This window comes from Danio aesculapii, chromosome 12 (assembly GCF_903798145.1).
Source record: "Danio aesculapii chromosome 12, fDanAes4.1, whole genome shotgun sequence".
Lineage (NCBI taxonomy): Eukaryota > Metazoa > Chordata > Actinopteri > Cypriniformes > Danionidae > Danio > Danio aesculapii.
In genome coordinates this window covers 16,301,623-16,323,646 of record NC_079446.1, presented here as the reverse complement: position 1 = coordinate 16,323,646, position 22,024 = coordinate 16,301,623, and the positions used below count along the sequence as shown (strand labels likewise).

The 22,024-nt window shown below is 37.6% G+C and overlaps 1 protein-coding gene across 4 annotated transcripts in view; it reads left to right on the top strand.

Annotated features, from left to right (window-relative positions):
• The window catches only part of pkmyt1 (protein kinase, membrane associated tyrosine/threonine 1), a 53,390-nt gene that overhangs the window by 30,496 nt on the left and 870 nt on the right, over positions 1–22,024 (top strand). For 2 of the 4 annotated variants that reach the window (XM_056469204.1, XM_056469205.1), the window contains exons 6-7: positions 6,781–6,953; positions 7,467–7,681. In XM_056469204.1, coding sequence (XP_056325179.1) covers positions 6,781–6,953; positions 7,467–7,681 — 388 coding nt within the window. Of the gene's footprint in view, positions 1–6,780; positions 6,954–7,466; positions 7,682–8,400; positions 8,431–21,316; positions 21,438–22,024 lie in introns of all 4 variants that reach the window. The other 2 variants (XR_008838620.1, XM_056469206.1) reach the window with 2 other exon arrangements.

The following is a 22,024-nucleotide window of genomic DNA, read 5'->3' as shown; positions in this document are numbered from 1 at the left end:
GAATCTAACTACGTAATAAGCAAACAACAAGCACACGCACATTCACACATACACACAGATGCAGTTCAGAGGATGCAAAATGAGTTAAATAACCATCCCAAATTAATTCTAATACTTCTTACAAGATCTTAGAATAACACCTGAGAAACCACAAAAGCAGAGATATGGCTTATCTTTAACTGCTTAAGATCAATCTGCACCATATCAACAAGAGACAACATAAGTTTGTTACTTGCACTTTGATGAAGTCGAATTTTCCTCGCCGGTTGGCCTCGGGTAAGCACAGTGCTCCTGATTGGCTGGTGGCTTCAGTGACGTCCATAGGTTCACTTGCTTGTGAGTGGGTCGTTCTGGGTTACCGAGGTGACTGACTGCTGGGAGTCAGTTTGCGGAAGTTCGTGAGGTTTCGGCTGTCCCGAAACTTAAGAGGTTTGCATGGAGAAATCGTGGTGACCCAATCGCGTGGCGGCGCAGTGTCCGGGTAGGCGAGAGGGGGCAGATGGTAACAGCAAGGGCAAGCCAGCTAATCCAAAAAGCAAAGTTTCTTTGTTGCAGGGTGTTTTTAAGTGACCTGGTTTGATCCATTCCCATGGCACTGTCGTCCAATGAGCAGTTGCTATGAAGGGCGGGGCCACGCCCCATACCATCGTAGTAAGGGTCAATCATTAACAGACTGCATGTTGATTTCACATGGTAAAATCTCTTGATTGAAACTGCATCTAATTACTATTGCATCAAATGTTACAAGACGTACACTGTTTGTACTTCTAGTTTTTCATTTAAACCAATGTATTGCAAATGTCACTAGCTTTCGTTCAATACCAGACATCATACATTTCAGACACACACAGATCATTTTAATCTGCTATAAGGGTTAAAACGACACATTGATTAACCTGGTTGGTTGGAATAAGCACAGCATATGAGGAAAACTATGGCATATTATTCAAAGATACATCTGCCTTAGTTCTAACATTTTAAGAGATTGTCTTTCATTCGTATGCATTAATTTCTATTTGTCGCTACGAAATTGTACATCTGGCAGGATGTGCCCAAGGCCAGCACATGACCCTTGTAAAGGAGTCATTCAAAAGAGTCTTGTGGGGCAATTAGTTGAGTTTTCCCACCTAAAATCCTGTAAAGTCCCATTGTGGGTAATTGAATCATTTACTAAGTTGGCTGAAGGGTACCAGAACATGAATTGCGGCCAAAGTATTGGTCAGAATAGTCAAAATCAATTGCCGTCCTGTTATCCTGATGGTATAAGCCTTCGAGCCAGTTCAACGACGGAGACAATTTGGCGCTTGACCGAGATTTCAGATTTAACTCGTGTTGATCACAGCAATATGCCTTTGAGTTCCTTCACCTATACATCTGATAAGCTTTTTATATTAAAGGGCACCTAGGTTAGCCCTTTTTTCAGATTTAATATAAGTCTTTTATGTCCCCAGAATGTGTCTGTAAAGTTTCAGCTCAAAACAACTATCAGAGTATTTGTTGTTTGTTTTACAGGCTATTATACCGGTTATTAAACAGCTATACAGTATAATAACATACTATTATAACTCAATTTGCCATGAACACATTTCTTGACAACATCACAGACATCATTTAAACTTTGTTATTAATATAGTAATTTATATATATATAATAATATGGTTTATTGGCCCCCTTGTTTATTTTTCTTTCCCAATTTTTGTTTAACAGAGGAAAGATTTGTTCAACACATTTCTAATCATAATAGTTTTAATAACACGTTTCTAATAACTGATTTATTTAATCTTTGCCATGATGACAGTACATAATATGTTACTAGATATTTTTCAAGACACTTTACAACTTAAATTGACGTTTAAAGACTTAACTTAGGTTAACTAGGCAGGTTAGGGTAATTAGGAAAGTTATTGTATAATGATGATTTGTTCTGTAGACTATCGAAAAAATATATCTTAAAGGGGCTATTAATTTTGACCTTAAAATGGTTCATAAAAATTTTTAAACTACTTTTATTCTAGCGGAAATAAAACAAATAAGACTTTCTCCAGAAATAAAAGATATTATCAGACATACTGTGAAAATTTCCTTGCTCTGTTAAACATCATTTGGGAAAAATTGAAAAAAGAAAAAATAATTCAAAGGGACACACACACACAGAGAGAGAGAGAGAGAGCGCGCGTTTAGCTTCGCACTCTGTTTGCACGCATATGTGTCAGGATACAGGTTAAGCTTCACTGCTGTATGGATATCTGCTATGTTAATCAACAAAATAAACCTGATTTAACGTCCACAAACTGGGATTGAAGCGTCTTCTTTTATAATTGTTCTGACCAGCGGCTGTGCTGATGAAGTAAAGCTAAGCTAAATCGCTGTACTTCATAACACACATACACTGTTTTAAAACATTTTAAACATGTGAAACTCACTCTTGATCACTTTTGATGATGATTGATGATCCTATAGCAAACTGAACAGGCCTTTTATTTCCGGTTGCTTTGCGCACGTCTGGTCTTGTTGATATGATTATACACGTGACTACCGGGACATGTTAATACCCGCAGCTGTCAATCAATTCATTGGGCGGGGGGACCGCACTCCTACGTCAAGTTGCGGTCGATCTGAAAACCGCTCCAATTTGTCCACCGTTGTTATGTTGTTAAATTTGAAAAAAAAAAAAAAAAGGACTGGGTGTGTTTATATCACCCTAATGTGACGGTCTATACATCATACATGCACATATGTCTGTCCAAACAGCTTGAAAAGTTGATTTTTCACCATAGGTGCCCTTTAATGGACTATGCACAGATATTGATGTTTCATATTTTTTACACTACATTATTTGAATCTACCAAGCTTAGTTTACAATGTTTACATTGCTCTACTTAAATTAAATCTAAATCCCAAATATCAGAAATGACAACAGATTAAGTTTTAATTAATGTCAGTTTTAATGTTATAGATTAATGCACTTACTTGACAAATTTCATTCATTAATTTTCCTTCTGCTTTTTCCATGGTTTATCACAGCGGAATGAACCGCCACTTACTTGACAGATTTATGTATTTTAGGTGGTTTGTGTAATGTGTTTTATGTTTGGTAAAATCATTTGTAATTGCATCTTCAGTGATTTTCAACTAATTACATGTCTTGTCCCAATAGTGGAATTAGCTGGTTGGGACGGAAAATCTACCTTGTTAAAAACCAAAGAATTGTCTAAAGTGACATTTTTGAAAAAAGTTATTTTATTTACTAGCTGATAACATTATCTTTAGATATAAAATGAAAGTTCTGAACCTAATCAGAGGAGCCTGGTAGAAAATGCTTATTTACAAGAAAAAATGGTCAGATGTATTTAGAGGGTTTTGCATCTGAACTCTTCATTTGTTTTAATAAAAACAAGTTTAGATTTTTCCACCTGTCGGGTTTTGGAGATTTATGCATTACCATATGGGGCAATAAAACGTGTGTTTGGATATAACTTGAACTGAATTTAGAAATAGCTTTAAAACAAATCTTTGCGTTTAACAAACAAAATGCTAAATTAAATATGTAGTCTAATAAGATGCCTTCAGTGGAGTGAGTTTCCACAGTTTCCTTACTCAATGAAAGTAAAGAAGTAAAGTTAAGAGTAAAGAGGCCAAATGGAGGAGGCTTGTTCTATATTCCTGCTGTTTTCTCACTAGTGAAGCATTCAGTTTTTCCACTTAAAAAGTCTGCCATGTAAATAGCAAATGCTCCATAGTGCGATGCAACTGAATCTTAAAGTGAATTGGAGATGAGACTCTGAGTGGTTTAATGCACGTTATGCTCAAAACACACCCATAACTCATTAAGAGAATAAGCACTAGGGTTGGGTATCGTTTGGGCTTATGTTGATACCGGTGCTAAATTGATATTTTTAAAACCGTACCGGTGCCAAAACGGTGAACCGATACTTTTTAGCCACAAAATTATTTGACAAAAAATATATATTTTAATCATTATAATTGAACTATAAATAAATAAATAAATATATATATATATATATATATATATATATATATATATATATATATATATATATATATATATATATAAAATAAGTTTAAAGTAAACATCAATTCATATGTAATATATTTGAATTGCATTAATATATTTCTTTTGATCATTTATTTGTTAGCAAGATTTGCATTATGCTATTAACATTACATTAGCTTACTACTAACCTGTAGAAAGGCTGTCATCAAAATCAGGAAACACCTTTTTTTTTCTGGGTTTGGAGCTTGTGACTACTTTTACATGGACATCAGTGATCTAATGATATGCCTTAATCTGAATAAGACAATAATATACATAAGTTGCTTTTTGAATGTTACATTTATGATTCCCAGTTACATGTTAGCACATAGATTCATTAATGTCATTGCATCACCAGCCTATAAATGTTTCCTCCACAGTTTGTGTCTGTGGTCATACAAGATAATCAAAATTCACTGTTTATGTGGTAGACTCTTGATCAGAGTATTGGTTTAATCATATTAAGATCAGAGTATTGGTGTCCATGTAAACATACTCACTGAAAGTGCCAGATGATGTCACAAGCTGTCAAAGACAGTCCATTCCTCACCTTTAAGTTGATTCCATGAGCCCTCAAATTTCATCAGTTTGACCTGTTTCCCCCCTTGCACGCAACTTTTGTAAAGCATCTGCTGCATGTTGGTGTGTCAGAATCCTTGCTTGTAAAATATAGACATACTTTAGAATGCTTAATTTAACCAAGTTAGATAAATGCGATCATGCATGTTGATGAAGAGAGTCGCTCACCGCATGTGCCGTACTGCACACTTTGCCTTCTATAAGCAACAAGAACAAATGCTTGACATCGCTGGTGGTGTCCATATCCCTCAAAGCTGTTTAGAATTAAATATTTAGAGATGGTGTGACACAACGCGTAAAAATGTGTGGCTTTGGTGCACCCTTTGATGCTTAATAAGGGAACACACTGGATTCGCCGATCAGAGCCGTGACACATGGCAGTTGAAAGTATCATACACCAGACACGCACATTCACATGTTATTTAAAATGAAACTATTCAGATAGCGCTCTGTGGCGTGGCAGAAATATGAACAGTGTCCTGAGTCGTGGCTTGGCACCGTGGGCAGCCGGCAACTTGCGGTGTGTGTACCCTGATAGAAATCTATGTTAAGAATTCTATAATGCGTGGCGCCATGCTGCGCATCGCCGAGTGGCACTTTACGTTCTTGTCGCAGCACCAGTTGCACCGGAATTAGGCACTGAAATTCAGATTCGGTCCGGTGCATACCTGTTAAAGGTTTCGGTACCCAACCCTAATAAGCACAACCCTTTTAGACCATGTGCTGGGCCACAAACCGTTTGTTTCCATCCTTAAAGAGCCCCTATTATACATGAAATAGGGTCATATTTTGATTGTAAGGGTCTCCAACAACAGTCTAATATGCATGCAAGGTCAAAAACACTTTCATGGTCTTATAATCTGCATTTATTTTTACCTAATTGTCCCAGCGACTCTCATATGAATCGTTCAGCGATTCATTTGTTCCCAAACCCTTCCTTAGCGCGAAGCTATTCTGCGCTGATTGGACCGATGACAGCCTGCTGCGATTGTTCGACAATGACAGCTTTCAGCGCGAGACGGAGAGAAATGCCCAGCTGCTAATCAACAATATAAAAGTAGTCACAGTGCATACACGCTTTATAGTGTAAGGCGTCGATTTTGGCTGCCAGTGGGTGAATGTAAATACAGACAATGGACTTGAAAATACAGACGACTAACTATTTTATTGAGCAAAAACTCCAAGAACTGGCGAGGAGATCTCCTAGCTTGTCACACTCTACTTGATATTTTCTTACACTCACACACACACACACACACACACAGGACCGGAGCAAGCTGAACTGCCGCTCTAAGCAAAGGACGATCATGCCGCCTTCAACCCGAATGTAAAAATGAAAGTGACCGGTTAGCAAAGTGAGGACCGAGGGGTGGTCGAGGATATAACTGAGGGTGGTGAGGGAGGTGTCACGGACGCCGCCCGGGCCGGCGCGTCCACAGAGGCGATCTAGGTGGCAGAATAGAGAGGGCGGCATCCGCGACACCTCCCTCACCACCCGCGTCCTCCGTTATATCCGCGACCACAGTTTTATCCAGAATAGCTGAACTATTTTGAAACTTGACCGTTGCATGTGTGTAGGAACAGCTGACGATCTATAAACAAAGCGGCACGCGTCGCGTTTTCAACGTGGCTTTACACGCAATATGAGAATATATAGAGTTAACCTGATACAGTACACGCGGTTACAAGTAACAAAACACAACTAAATACATAATTTGCTAGCTAGAGTAAACGTGGCAACAATTTTAATCGCACGTACTTACACTTGTGAAATAGAGGAAAAAAAAGGATCCATGATGCACTGATCCATGTTCTGGCAGTCTTTACTAATCCTTCCTTTAACAAACGGCCGATGAAGTCTTCTTTGTAAGCATGTAGTTTCCAGAAGAACTCGAACAGCTCAAGGCTGGGCTATATTGCTGAGGTTTCATCTTTGGGTAGACTGTCAATAATATCCATCTGCACAGCGTGACTTTATTCGACCTGTGTGTGGGTGTTTTAAATTTGCTAATTTAAAATAGAGCCCTGCCTGGTTAAATGGATGTTTTGTTTTTAATGAATGCATTTTTTAGCTTCAAAGCTTTATTTAATTAATGATGTCCCCCAAGTAGTTCAGCCTAACATGCTAGCATTTGTGTTTGTTTCAGTGCTTTCTGAAGACATGCTGTATATACTACGACTTATGCTAACTCCAGAACCCTTCAACAGAGCCACTGCACAGCAGCTGGTCTCTCTGCCCTTTGTACGCAAACACAAGTGGAAACGGCATCTTTACCTTTGCATCATTGAGAGCTTCCTGACCTTATTCCAGTGGAGTCAGGTACTCAAATATTTTCTGTGTATATTTATCATTGGCAAAGAAAAAATGTTGAAGAAAAAACGCATTAGGATTAATCTGTTATTTATTTTATATTACAGTGTGTGAGATGCGTTAGTACAAATAGTTAGTTCTGTAATTACGAGTCAGTAAGTAATGTAAATTCAGTTTTTACTCAAAGTTCTGTAAAAATGGCTACAGTTTAAAATTTCTCATGCTGTTTTTCACTTGCTACTGACTATGTGTGAATGTAGTGTAAAACATCTGTGTTCTTTTTGGAAAACTGATTACTCTGAGTGGGGCATCACGGTGGCAAAGTAGCTAGTCATTATGATGTCAATTTGTAGTCTTCAGTTTGATTCTTGAAATCTTAAGTCTTTGCATGGCAAATAAACTTTGAATGACTTAAATCTTAAGTCTTTGCATGACTATAAATAAACTTTATAGTACATTTGGGGATTTTTCAGCAGGATGATCGTGTGTTTAATAATGTTTTTCTCCCCCCGCCCCAAACAGTCCTTTTTTTATGGTAGTTGGAGTTTTATATCCTCTCTCAGGCTGCTGTTTGAGACCCCTGTCTCTGAGTCGTCCTTATCAACCAGTACTCCTCCAAGAGAGAGATGGGAGAGAGATGCAGACATAAGCAACATTCACTCATATTCAGAAAGCCCCATTCATCACTGTGTGTTCCCTCCAGATGTCTATGAACACTCACCAACCTACACCCACAGGTACAATACACACCAATGTCAAATTAAAGACAGAAACTGAAATTGTGATTATAATTGTATTGCACAACACGAAGAGCTTTTTCATTGACCTTGAGGGTTTTTTGTATAAATACGTAAGTTTCGCAATTCCAGTCCTTGCATTCCACTGCTCTGCACATGTTTTATGTTTCACTCATCACTTCAGATGTTTGCTCTAATGTGATCATGCAAAGTGGACTCCACAGGATGTTCTGCCATGGTTCCATTTTAAAGAGAAAGCTTTTGTTTCATTCAATTGTCATTTTAGTTTGTGATTTGGCAAACTTCACACTTCAATAGCATCAAATGTGTGTGATGACGCTGTTGGTAGTGTTGTGCAAACCCATGAATGAACATTTCAAAGTGAAGTAAACATTTCTCATGCTCCTTTGGCAACAATGGAGCAGGGAATATGAGCTGGTTATCAGAATAGGGTGTGTTAAATAACAGATACATGCAATATATACAGAGTGGTGGACAAGAACTGGGATTGTGAACGACTGGCTCTATTAATATTGAATGCTATTAAATAAAAAATTATATTAAAACACACGCAACCATCAGTGATCTTAAAGGTATCACCCACAATTGTTATTGCACACATCTGGCCATCCAACTCATCTAAAAGCTTTGTTTATCACACTAGGGCACCAGCTAATGCTCAATTGTTCAGTAATGATGCTTGCATGCTCATTTTACAGGCATTTGTGGAGTGCTGGCTAATTCTAAACGTAAGTTCAGTATAACTATGTCAGCACTAATGATAACTTGACAATGATAACACTGACTAACAACATTTAATTTAGTTCAATTTTATTTGTATAGCACTTTTCCCAATAATTATTGTTCCAACATCTGTCAGAGGTCACTAAAAACATTTTAAAAAGCCATAAAGGGCATTGATTCAATAGGCAAGGTCATTTTATTTATAACACAATTTATACTCAATTGTAATCCAAGGTGCTTTACATAAACAAGAATAAAATAAACAAAGAATAAAAAAATATTAAAAATAGATTAAAATGTGATAAAACAGTTTGTAAAAGAATTAAAAAGAAAATAAAGACATAAAAGTACAATCTGTTGGATGTAGCACAGTGCTCATTCATTAAAGAGGACAGCTAAACAGATGTGTTTTAGTCTTGATTTAAATGTGCCTAAGGTAGGAGCACATCTGATCATTTCTGGAAGCTGATTCCAGAAATGAATCAGCAGTGGGGGCATAGTAGCTGAAAGCAGATTCATTCTGCTTTGACTGAACCTTTAGAATTTTGTAATTTTGAATCAGAAAGAGCTTTATTGCCAGGTATGTTCACACATACGAGGAATTTGTTTTCGTGACAGAGCTTCTACAGTGCAACAGGATAACAGAGACAGGACAAAAAAACAGATACAATATACAAATTGACAAGTGTATGTACATGTTTATTACTATATATAACGTTATATGTGCAGCTGTTATGTGCAAATTGGCATGTAAAGTGTGTTGTTAAATAAGTGTATATGTGTATAAAAGTGTATGGCAGATAGTGATGTTGGTTCCACAATTATTATCATCAAGTGTTCATGAGATGGATTGCCTGAGGGAAGAAACTGTTTCTGTGTCGGGCTGTCCTGGTGCGCAGTGCTCTGTAGCGTCAACCAGAAGGTAAAAGTTCAAAGAGGCAGTGTGCTGGGTGAGAGGGGTCCAGAGTGATTTTGGCAGCCCTTCTGCTTGCTCTGGATAAGTACATTTCTAGGGGAGTAGGAAGGGTTGTACCAGTGATTCGCACAGCAGTCCGAACTATTCGACGTAGTCTTTGGAGATCGTATTTAGTAGCTGAGCTAAACCAGACAGTTATTGATGTGCAGATGACTGATTCAATGATGGAGGTGTAGAACTGTTTCAGCACCTCCTTTGGGAGGTTGAACTTCCTCAGCTGACGAAGAAAGTACAGCCTCTGTTGAGCTTTTTTGACAATGGAGTCAATGTGAGTGTCCCACTTCAGGTGCTGAGAGATGGTAGTGCCCAGGAACCTGAATGACTCCACTGCTGCCACAATGCTCTCCATGATGCTCAGTGGGGGGAGAGCAGGGGGGTTTCTCCTGAAGTCCACTATCATCTCCACTGTTTTGAGCGTGTTGAGCTCCAGGTTGTTGTGACTGCACCAGACAGCCAACTCCTTAACCTCCTGTCTGTAAGCAGACTCGTCACCGTCCTGAATGAGGCCGATAAGTGTGGTGTCGTCTGCAAACTTCAAGAGCTTCACAGAGGAGTCTTTTGAAGTGCAGTCATTCGTGTACAGGGAGAAGAGCAGTGGGGAGAGGACACACCCCTGGGGGGCACCAGTGCTGATTGTGCGGATATTGGATGAGAATTTTCCCAGCTTTACCAGCTGCTGCCTGTCCGTTAGGAAGCTGTTGGTCCACTGACAGACAGAGGTGGGCACAGAGAGCTGAGTTAATTTGGGCAGGAGAAGTTTTGGGATGATAGTGTTAAATGCCGAGCTAAAGTCAACAAACAAGATCCTCACATAGGTCCCTGGTCTGTCTAGGTGTTGCAGAACATAATGCAGTCCCATATTTACTGCATCATCCACAGACCTGTTTGCTCTGTAGGCAAACTGAAGAGAGTCCAGTGAGGGTTCAGTGATGTCCTTCAGGTGGGCCAGCACCAGTTTTTCAAAAGATTTCATGACCACAGATGTTAGTGCCACCGGTCTGTAGTCATTTAGTCCTGTAAGTTTGGGTTTCTTTGGGATGGGGATGATGGTAGAGCGTTTGAGGCAGGAGGGCACTTCACACAGCTCCAGTGATCTGTTGAAGATCAGGGTGAAGATGGGGGCCAGTTGGTCAGCACAGGATTTTAAACAGGCTGGTGTTATAAAATCTGGGCCTGGTGCTTTTTTCCTCTTCTGTTTTCGGAAGACCTGGCGCACCTCATCTTCACTCAACTGTGCAGGGGGTGAATGTGTTAATTGTGGCGTGAAGAGCAGTTCAGAGTGGGTGTGGGGGGTTTTCTCAAACCGGCAGTCAAACTCATTCAGGTCGTTTGCAAGTCGTTCATTGTCTACAGTGCTGGGGGATGGTGTAGAATGATTAAAACAGAGTCCGGGTGTTGTTGCTCTATCACCGTGATCTGATCAGCTAGTTTCTGTATCGCCAGGCTCGCGTGCGCGAGCGGAGGAATGTAAACACTGACGAGGATGAACAAGCAGAACTCGCGCGGGGAGTAAAAAAAGGCTTACAGTTAATAAACAGTGCTTCGAGATCTGGACAGCACATCTTCTTTAAAACTGTTACATCTGTACACCACCTTTCATTGATGTAAAAGCATGTTCCGCCACCGCGCGATTTCCGCGTTGATTCTTCGTCAATTCATTCTTCGTTTACTTGATCCTAATGATCTGAGTGACCTGTTCGTTTTGTATTCAGTGAGCATATCTGTAATGTATTGAAGTCCTAGGTCTTTTAGAGATTTTTAGACACAGAATAATACTTTAAAGTCTATTTTGAATTTAACTGGGAGCCAATGTCTTTACCTGAGGACATGTGTGATGGCAGCAGCATTCTGGATGAGCTGCAACTCTTTTAATTTAGATTTGAGCGTGCAGTTGCTTAATCTGGTGTTATCCAGGTTGCTCTTATGTTAAGAGGGTTTAACAACTGCAGTTTTAAAGAAGTTTGGAAAAGTCCCTGAAAGATTTGAAGCATTTACCACTTTTAGGAGTGTTTTCTAAACAGTTAAACACCATTTTGAAGAACCGATCTGGGGAGTGTGTCATGACTGCAAATTGATGTTTGCATAATCCGTATAAGCTCTTCCAAGATGTTACCATCAGCTGCCTTGAAATCAGACATAATGACTATTTTCTTAAGTTGTGGTTAAGCCTGTCTGATGTTTGCACAACTTGGTTGATTCGATGAGCTGATTGCCTTTCTGATTTGTGAGTCTCTCTACTGTTGCAAAGAGAGTGTGAGTGTTGTTTAAGTTGCTGTTTATACATTTTGAAAAGCAAGATCCATATTAAAACCATGAAGATTGTCTTTATAGATGTTAAATTGGACTGCAAGTTTTGTCTTCCTCCACATGCGCTCAGCTTTTCTGCATTGTCTTTGTACAGTCATGTGTACAGCTGTTGAGTTTCTCCAAGGTGTTTTTTGTCCTCTTCCTGATTTTAACAGGAACAATGTCATCCGTGACATTCTTAGCTTTTGAGTTCAACAAATAAAGGGGAAAATCAACAGAGTCTGCAGATATGCTTGGTACTAGCGATATAATCATAATCTGATCACTAGCGTTTATGCATCTCTTTCTGACAGAGACAGATCTGGCTTCAAAGGCTGGAGGGATCAATATATCACAGAAAATACAGAAATGATCAGATCCTTAACAACAGATAATGAAATGTGTAAACCCTTAGTTATAAGTAAATCTGGAGTGTGTCTGGGTCCTTGTACATGTTAAGTCAAATCAAAAGTGTTAAAAGCAGTCATGAGTTATTTTACAGCATTAATTTCTGGATTATCAACGTGAATATTAAAATCCCCAGCAATAGTAAAATAGTCAAAATCAGAGGGTTACTATTGATAGCAGCTCTGTAAAATCATCAATAAACATTGGAGAATATTTTGGAGGTCAAAGATAGATAATGATCAGTAAAAAGCATGGAGCATGCTTTAGTGCTATACTCATATTCAAAGGACAAATAACTACCAAATGACACTTGCTTACATTCATAGCTTGCTTACATTCATCAATGCCTCCACCTCTCCAATTAGCTCTGCAAACACTCATAAAATCAAAGTTAGGAGGGGTTGCTTCATTTAACACTGCTGCACTACAACTGTCAACTTGCCAAGTTTCATTTAAAAGCATAAAATCCAGGCAATTGTGTTGATAAAATCGTTGACTAGACATGACTTATTGTTAAGTGATTAGATAGTTTAGATTAGATAGTTTAAAAGTGCTAACTTAACAGTTTTAGTTAATTCCGACAGTAGTTTCAGACCTACAGTTGAGGTCAGAATTATTAGCCCCCCTGTTTATTTTTTTCTCTTTTTTTTGTTTAACAGAGAGAAGATTTTTTTTTTCAACACATTTCTAAACATAATAGTTTTTCATAACTCATTTCTTAAAACCGATTTATTTTATCTTTGCCATGATGACAGTACATAATATTTTAAGACACTGGTATTTAGCTTAAAGGGCAATTTAAAGGCTTAACTAGGTTAATTAAGTTAACTAGGCAAGTTAGGGTAATTAAGTCATTGTATAACAGTGGTTTGTTCTGTAGACAATCGAAAAAAAAATAGCTTAAAGGGGGTTAATAATTTTGACCTTAAGATGGCCTTAAAAAAACTGCTTTTATTCTAGCCTAAATAAAACAAATAAGACTTTCTCTAGAAGAAAATGTATTTTCGGAAATACTGTAAAAATTTCCTTGCTCTTTAACATAATTTGGGAAGTATTTAAAAGAGGAAAAAAACAAAGGGGCACTAATAATTCTGACTTCTACTGTACATTCAATAGGCATCAGATTTGAATGATTTGCTACACTGTTTGAAGAGGCCCTAGATTTTATATCACATATATTTTATAAAACATATATCTGCTTAGAAAAAGCTACAGGCATGCTGGGTTCTGGCTTGTTATGTAAACATTTGATAAAGATACTGTTATCTAAGCAGGCACTCGTCATACATCACTGAAAGCTGTTTTGTTCCCCAGCTGAAGACGAGGGCTTGTTGGGGCCCTGGTGCTGTGGCAGGGGCCCGTAGGGCTCTCGCAGGTGGGTGCAGAGGTGGGTGTGGAGCTCACTGCTATTTGGACGATAACTGGGGGCTTGCAGCAATCGAATGTGAGAGATTAGTTCCAGCAAACACCTTTTGACAGAGGCTGTTGCTTTGGAGTTACTGGCTGCTAAAATATGTTGTCCTGGCTGAGTCTTGAAGCTGTCCTGATACGTCACAGTCTATCTGTGGAGAGTTCAGTGTGTAGGGCACAGGATGTCTGTGACCATTAGTTGTTGTGGCTGCGGGATGTTAGCATTGTCCTTGTGGAATGGGTGAGCCACAAGTCCACTCAGGGGGCTGATTTGAAGTCCTGTGGTCAATCAGACATTTACTAGGGGGATATGCATTTAGACTGAGTTCAGTGGCACATACAGCCAATAGATGATCGAGGGAGAAGTATATATTGTCTTTTAGCACTGTTGCACCACATTTGTTTGGATAGAGGTCGTCTGATGTAAACAACTGTCTTTGACTCCAGACGACGTTGAAGTTTTTTTTTTTTAAATGTAGTCTTTTCCTGTTGCATATTTTCTGCAGCTATACATTTAGACCAAGAAGCCTTGAAAACATATTTGTCCTATTGCAGAGAGTGGTCCACTGATAAAAAGCTGAATTTTCAATCTTCCACCTGTTTCCAAGAGTTTACAGAAATCTTTCTTGAGCAATTCTGACTACTCTTTGTGCTTAACATTCTTGCCCACATGGATGATAATTCACTTTGCAGTCTTGTGCTTCTTCAATATGTTCTCAAGTTCTTTGTTTATATCAGAAACTGTTGCATGAGTTAAGCAGTAAGTCATTGTAACCCTGCTTCCTAATTATTGAATCGCCTGATCTCAGCTGCAATCAATGCAGAATGCCACTGTCTGCTGGGCCTTAAGTCCCTGTTCCATTTAGAATTAGCTGCTGAATCATGTGATCTCTGTCTGACTGCATTTGGGGATTCTTCAACCATACGGTGTATCCGGAAAGTATTCATAGCACTTCACTTTTTCCATTTTTTTTATGTTACAGCCTTATTCCAAAATGGATTAAATTCATTTATTTCCTTAAAATTCTACACACAATACCCAATAATGACAATGTGAAAAAGTTTTTTTTGAAACTGTTGCAAATTTATTAAAAATAAAAAACCTGAAAAATCACATGTACATAAGTATTCTCATCCTTTGCTCAATACTTTGTTGATGCACCTTTGGCAGCAAATACAGCCTCAAGTCTTTTTGAATATGATGCCACAACTCTTTGGGAGTTTTTGCCTATTCCTTTTTGCAATACCTTTCAAGCTTTATCAGGTTGGATGGGAAGAGACAGTGTACAGCCATTTTCAGATCTCTCCAGAGATGTTTAATAGGATTTATTGCTGGGCTCTTGCTGGGCCACTCAAGGACATTCACTGAGTTGTTGTGAAGCCACTCCATTAATATTTTGGTGGTGTGCTTTGGGTCATTGTCCTGCTGGAAGATGAGCGACACCTGGTTTTCTCCCAATGTAACACCTGGCATTCATGCCAAAGAGTTCAATTTTAGTCTCATCAGACCAGATAATTTAGTTTCTTATGGTCTGAGAGTTCTTCAGATGCCTGGCAAATTCCAGGCTTGTGCCTCGAGACAATCCTGTCTCGGAGGTCTACAGACAATTCCTTTGTCTTCATGCTTGGGTTGTGCTTTGACATGCGCTGTCAACCCTTGGACCTTATATAGACAGGTGTATGCCTTTTCAAATCATGTCTAATCAACTGAATTTACCACAGGTGAACTCCAATTAAGCTGCTGAAATATATCAAGAATGATCAGTAGAAAAAGAATGTACCTGAGCTCAATTTTGAGCTTCACGGCAAAGTCTGTGAAAACCTATGTACATGTGTTTTTTTTTTTCTTCTTTTTTTATAAATATAAATTTGCTACAAATTCAAAACATCTTTTTTTTCACATTGTCATTATGGGGTATTGTGTGTAGAATATAAAGGAAATAATTTAATCCATTTTGGAATAAGGCTATAACATAAAAAAAATTAGAAATAGTGAAGTGCTATGAATACTTTCCATATTCACTGTATTACTCAATGCTTCCTATCTGTTTTGAAGTTGTATGCAATTCTGAGCTGTATTTGGGGTAAAGGACTGTAAATTATATAAATGATAATTTCTTTGGTTTGACTCTAATATTAAAATTAACATTAGTATTAATATTATTATTGAAATTTTGGTCACTCCTCTCTTAAGGTGTGTGTAAATAACATATAAATAACTAAGTGACTAACATATAGATAACTAAGTGAGGCACCAGTGACTGCTTTTACTGTGGCAGTAATTAACAATCAAATGAAGAGTTTATTTGGTCAAATCTGAAAGATAGTGAGATTGTCTGACTTGTAGAGCCTTTTACTGTATTATCAACACAAGAATAGCACAAGAACAACACAAAATTACTAAATGTACAATAAATGAAGAGCTTAGGCATGAGTGGTGAGGTGGTTTAGTTGAGGAGTTGTGACTAATAACTCTGTTATCTTTTCTAAAGACAAGCTAGAGTCTGATAAGGTCAACCTTATTCTAAAATAACAAAAACTGTGGAATATTTGGTTATGAATGAATACAAGTTATAAATATCGAATTAATTCGAATATCTTATACTTAAACGCACTATGCCAAGGTATCTGATATTCTTAGCCCCATTTTATTTTTCTAATGTATTTTATCTTAGGGATAATGTTTTCTGGAATATGGGGTGGCATTTCATTTTTATGGGTATGACATTATTTGTATATACATTTTTTTTATTATTAAAATGTTTTATTATTAAATTAATTATTTGTAAAATAATTATAAATGCCCTTAACTCCCTTATGAAATATCTAACCAAGGTCAAGACCTGCGTGTCAGCAATTTTTTGAAACTTCAATGCAGGGAAAAACAGAACTAGTCTGCTTTAGGGATCCTGCCCCTTTCGATTTATCAGGTTTAGGTGAGCTGTTCACTTATCAATACCTGTTATCAGAAATATAGGTTTAGTTGCAAGTTTAATAACAATCTGAATTTTGTAAATTAAGTCATTAAATATTTTTTTTCCATTAACAATTTGAAAAAAAAGTGATGTTGTTCCTCTCTTTTAATGATCTTTAGAAACCTCCATGAAGTTGGCACTCCATAAAAACAAATAATGCCGAAAACTATGCCATTTGTTTGTGCTGATTTGTGCCGCAAAAATGAACGATTGTGCTGGTTTGGGGTCTGAGATTAAGCATTTTTTGCTGGTTTGTGCCGTTAAAACAAACATGGTATCTATTTTTGTTGCTTAGATATAATTTCAAAAATTCGGGAGTCCGCTCCATTTCCTCTTAATCACATAAAACTGGTGTCATTCGTTTGCGCTCAATTTGTGCTGGTTTGTCCCATTAAAATAAACATTTTATGTTTTTTTGTTTTGTTTAGATATTGCCCAATCAAAACACTTCGGGAGCCGCGACGTCACTCTCAACCCCACTATTTCCTCTAAATTGCACAAAACTGGTGTCATTCGTTTGTGCTCGATTTGTGCCATTAAAATAAACACTTTATTTGTTTTTTTAATGTTTAGATATTGCCTTATCAAAATACTTCAAGAGCTGCGATGTCACTCTCCACCCCATTATTTCCTCTAAATCGCAATTTGTGCTGGTTTGTGCCGTTAAAATAAACACTTTATCTGTTTTCGTTGTTTAGATATTGCCTAATCAAAACACTTCGGGAGCCGCTACGTTAATCTCCACCATGTATTTCCTCTAAATTGCACAAAACTGGTGTCATTCGTTTGTGCTCGATTTGTGCTGTTTTTGCCGTTAAAATACATTTTATCTGTTTTTGTTGTTTAGATTTTGCCTAATCAAAACACTTCGCGAGCCACGACGTTACTCTCCACCCCATTATTTCCTGTAAATCGCAATTTGTGCTGATTTGTGACGTTAAAGTAAACACTGTATCTATTTTTCTTGTTTAGATATTGCTTAATCAAAACACTTCAGGAGCCGCGACGTCTCTCTCCACCCCATTATTTCCTCTAAATCGCACAAAACAGGTGTCATTTCTTTGTGCTCGATTTGTGCCATTAAAATAAATAGTTTATCTGTTTTTGTTGTTTAGCTATAACCAAAATATGTGGTTCGAAATAAACATCAGATATTTATATTCATGCACGAATATATTATTTTTGTTTGCTCACAATTTGTGCTCTTTTATGCTGCAAAAAAATTATTATTATTATTATTATTTGTAGGCCTAAAAATAATATTAGAGGTAAATATGGAGCAACTGTGGTCGAGAGACCTCTGAATGATCTAATATTATTTTTAGGCCTACAAATAATATTTTTTGCAGCACAAACGAGCACAAATTGTGAGAAAACGAAAATAATATATTCATGCAAGAATATAAATATCATGTTCATTTCAATGGCACAAACCAGCACAAATCTAACCACATATTTTTGTTATATCTAAACAATGGAAACAGATAAAGTGTTTATTTTAACGGCACAAACCAGCACAAACAAATGACACCTGTTTTGTGCGATTTAGAGGAAATGGGTGGAGAGTCCCAACAAACACATCTACATTGTAGCGATGTCTGTACAACGTTACATTTTTTTCAAAGGCAATGTTGCCACGTATATGCTCGCTACATTGTTACAACATAGAAATGTAAGATGTGAGAATGCTATAGCAATGTTGTTGTGTGACATTCATCAACCGTGAGACAACGTTCTTATTACATGTATTAATGTTTTTCCTGCCAGTTTATCAATACTGTCTAGAATAGAGGATAAGCAGTAATAATTTTAAATATTGTTTATTCATTTTTCCTTTTTAATTTAATAACTGCATATGTAAACTTTGCAGTGTAAAAATGCCCCACAGATGTATGTAATCAAACGTTTTTATTATATTTTTCACAATATTTAATACATACAGTACAGATCTAATTATAAGCAAACAGTATAAAAAAAGGTTTAGATTACATTAAATAATTACAACTGGATATTGGACATCGAAGCTCCGGATGGAGAATACAGCATACAATATATAGTAATATATAATAATAATAATAATAGAATACAGGTGTAGTTGTTGGTACGGAAAACACAGTCAGAGAAAGAAACAAATCCAACAGAGAATTCAGTTTCAGAGAGGCATCCACAGCAGCCACAGGTCAAAATATGCAGTGAACAAGAGAGGACAGATCACAGCTTGACACAACAGGACTACACAAATGACCACTGATGTCTTTAGCGAGAAGAAATAAAGCAAAATACTCACCTCTCCTCGGTTGTTGTTGAATGAGACGCTGAACGGTCTGTTGAAATTTAAACTGATTCACTGATGAGAGTAAATGTTGTACAGTGGTCGTCCATGCAGCCTAAGCACAACCTAAAGCAATGGCCGTTTAAATGGCAACTTTATGACATCGTTGTGACAACCTTCAGCAACAATGTAGATCCTCAACCTTTTTACAAGGTTGCTACAACGATGTAGGAAGGTCGCTTCGTTGAGGAAACGTTGTGTGTTTTTTGGGGTGACGTCGCAGCTCCCAAAGTGTTTTGATTAGGCAATATCTAAACAATAAAAACAGATAAATTGTTTATTTTAACGTCACAAACCAGCACAAATTGAGCACAAACGAATGACACCAGTTTTGTGTGATTTAGACAACCTGGTGTGGAGAGTGACGTCACGGCTCCCAAAATATTTTGACAAGGCAACATCTAAACAATAACAATAGATAGAGTGTTTATTTTAACGGCACAAATCGAGCACAAACGAATGAAACCAGTGATATGTGATTTAGAGGAAATGGGGTGGAGAGTGACGTCACGACTGCCGAAATATTTTAATTATATTTAAACAACGAAAATACATACAGTGTTTGTTTTAACGGCTCAAATTGGGCACAAACGAATGACACCAGTTAGGTGCGATTCAGAGAAAATGGGGTGAAGAGTGACGTCATGGCTCCCAAAATATTTAGCTTGCATCTAAACGAGGAAAACAAATACCGTGTTTATTTTACAGCACAAACCAGCACAAATCGAGCACAAACAATCTGTGCTGATTTGAAGTTATTTGAGCAACATGGGGTGGAAAGTGACATCACACGGTCAAAAAAATAATGCTTAATATCTCAGACCCCAAACCAGCACAAACGTTCGTTTTTGCGACACAAATCAGCACAAACGTAGCACAAACGAATGGCATAGCTTTGTGGATTATTTGTTTTTGGGGTCCCAACTTCATGGAGGTTCTTTAGAAGATGAATCATGCTTTTATTCTGGAGAGACTTGACTATTGCAACTCTGTGTATGTGGGTGTCAGTCAAAATGCACTGAACAGACTGCAATTTGTTCAAAATCTCCTGTCCTTTCATTTCATTTCAGGAAGCCTGTCAGGTTCCAAAATGATTTTAGGTTATTGGTTTTTGTTTATACATCCTTAAAGGATCTGGCACCTTTTTATACATCTGATCTCCAATCCAGATCTCCATACATTGGTAATAGATTAGGGTCATCAGATCAGTCTTTTCTGTCAATTAATGACCCCGGGGGTTGAGCTTTTTTTATTATTGCTCCAGTGCTGGAGTGCTGCTCCTGTGCTGGAATAAGCTTCCACCTCACATTAGACATGCTCCAGCTTTACTTGTTTTTAAAAACCTTCTGCCTTTTCTTCCTTAAAGGGGTGGTCCAGAATGTAATTCTAAGGCTTGTTTGTGTTAATAAGATGCAAAGCAATGTGTGCTCATGTTTCACTTGAAGAAAATCGTGTTATTTTTTCATAAATCTCACTTTGATTATATACAGCTACTCCGCTAACATGAAAACGACTGATATATTTCCTAGTTCCTCTAAAAGGCCCGCCCTCAAGTGACTCTGATTTGTCATGTGTCATAATGTGCTGCGATTCACGGATCGGCTCCACGTCACGCCCGTACAAGCACGCGTGTTTTGTGTAAACAGTCAGTCAACCTCATGCCCGCTCTCTAAAGTAACATCTGACAAGTGTCTGTAACGAGTGAAAATGGGGTGCGGTTCCTTTAAGAGAGTTTGCCATTGTGTGTGTGTGCGTGTGTATGAACTACCTGTAGACGTGTTTAACACGAGAAGTGCAGGTGCGCGGGACCGATGTTTATTTTTATTTTTCTCTGATGCTCGGATACAATGACGCTGCTGACAGAAGATTAAAGCACTTTATGTGGAATGCGACCTGTGTGAGCCTTGATTTATTTTTCTGCTGCTACATGAGTTAGACGAGCTCTCCTGTATTTATTAACTCAACGTGTTACACGACGTCTTTCACATATATTCAGAATATGCATGTGTAAGTAATATGAATCTTTCACATATCTTTTGAGAGTTCATTATCTGAGATGTAAAACGCATGGAAAAGCTGCCTATAGAGAAACACTGCAGTCGCACACACATAGAGAGAGAGACGCTGCAGGTGCTGGTGAAGTGTGTGGATGTTTACAGCAGTTTGACTGATAAATATGAATTTGTTGCTAAATCCTTAGCGGTGGCAAACAGCATTTCCCCTTGTTTACATCTTTGCTACAACATACCGTTAAGGCTAGACACTGCATGTCATAATCAATTATAACAAATAAAAACACTAACAGGTCGTGGCTCAGAGTTCACAGCGTCTGCTTGGAGCTGCGCCTTCTTTAAGGAGATTTTAACCGAATACATCACTGAACTGGGAGAGATTTTGGAGCTGTGTTTTGTCAAATCATGCTTGCTATGTATTTTATAATTCTCAACAACATAATTAATATTGAACTGTAAGCACTTCTGTCTTTGTGTCGTGTCTTTTGGAAGCCCAAATACAGAAACAGAAGAAGCTTTGTGGAAATAGCAGGATGGCATTTCTCCCTCTGCTGTAACATTACAGCACCTCTGGCCACGGCCCTTAGCTGAGCAGTGTGTCTGCGTGGTAAATGTAAGGCTCGGAATTTATACTATATTTTTTTATAGTCCCCAAAATTCATTCATTGTAGGCTTTGCTAAGCTAACTCTGTAAAAAACCAAGGGCTCCCTTTGCATTGAACTTTGAGTATTTTACATTTAGAGATGCTATTTATGTTCACACAGCTACATTACACATCAACTAAAGTTTCAAAACTACTAAAACAACTAAAGTTGGACCACCACTTTAATCATTTGAGCCTTGTCAATGTTGGGAGCTTCGTTTTTATGTTTTAGTTAAGTTATTTATGTGTAGTGTATTTTTTTTTTTATTAGTATTGTGTTCAGCACTTCGGGCAACGCTGTGTTGTAAAATGTGCTTAATAAATAAACCACATGGTCATTTGCATATGTGAGTCCACTGAGAAATAGCTAAATTTAAAATAATATATTTTTTATTTTAATATAGTTTTAATATTTTTATTTGACTATTAAAACTTAGTAATAACAACAGTAATAACGTTGCCTTAGCAATGTTGGTAAATAAAGTGGTTAAATAAAAAAAAATCCTTAATATTATAATCCTCCCATATTCCTAAATGGTTAATATTAAAAAATATT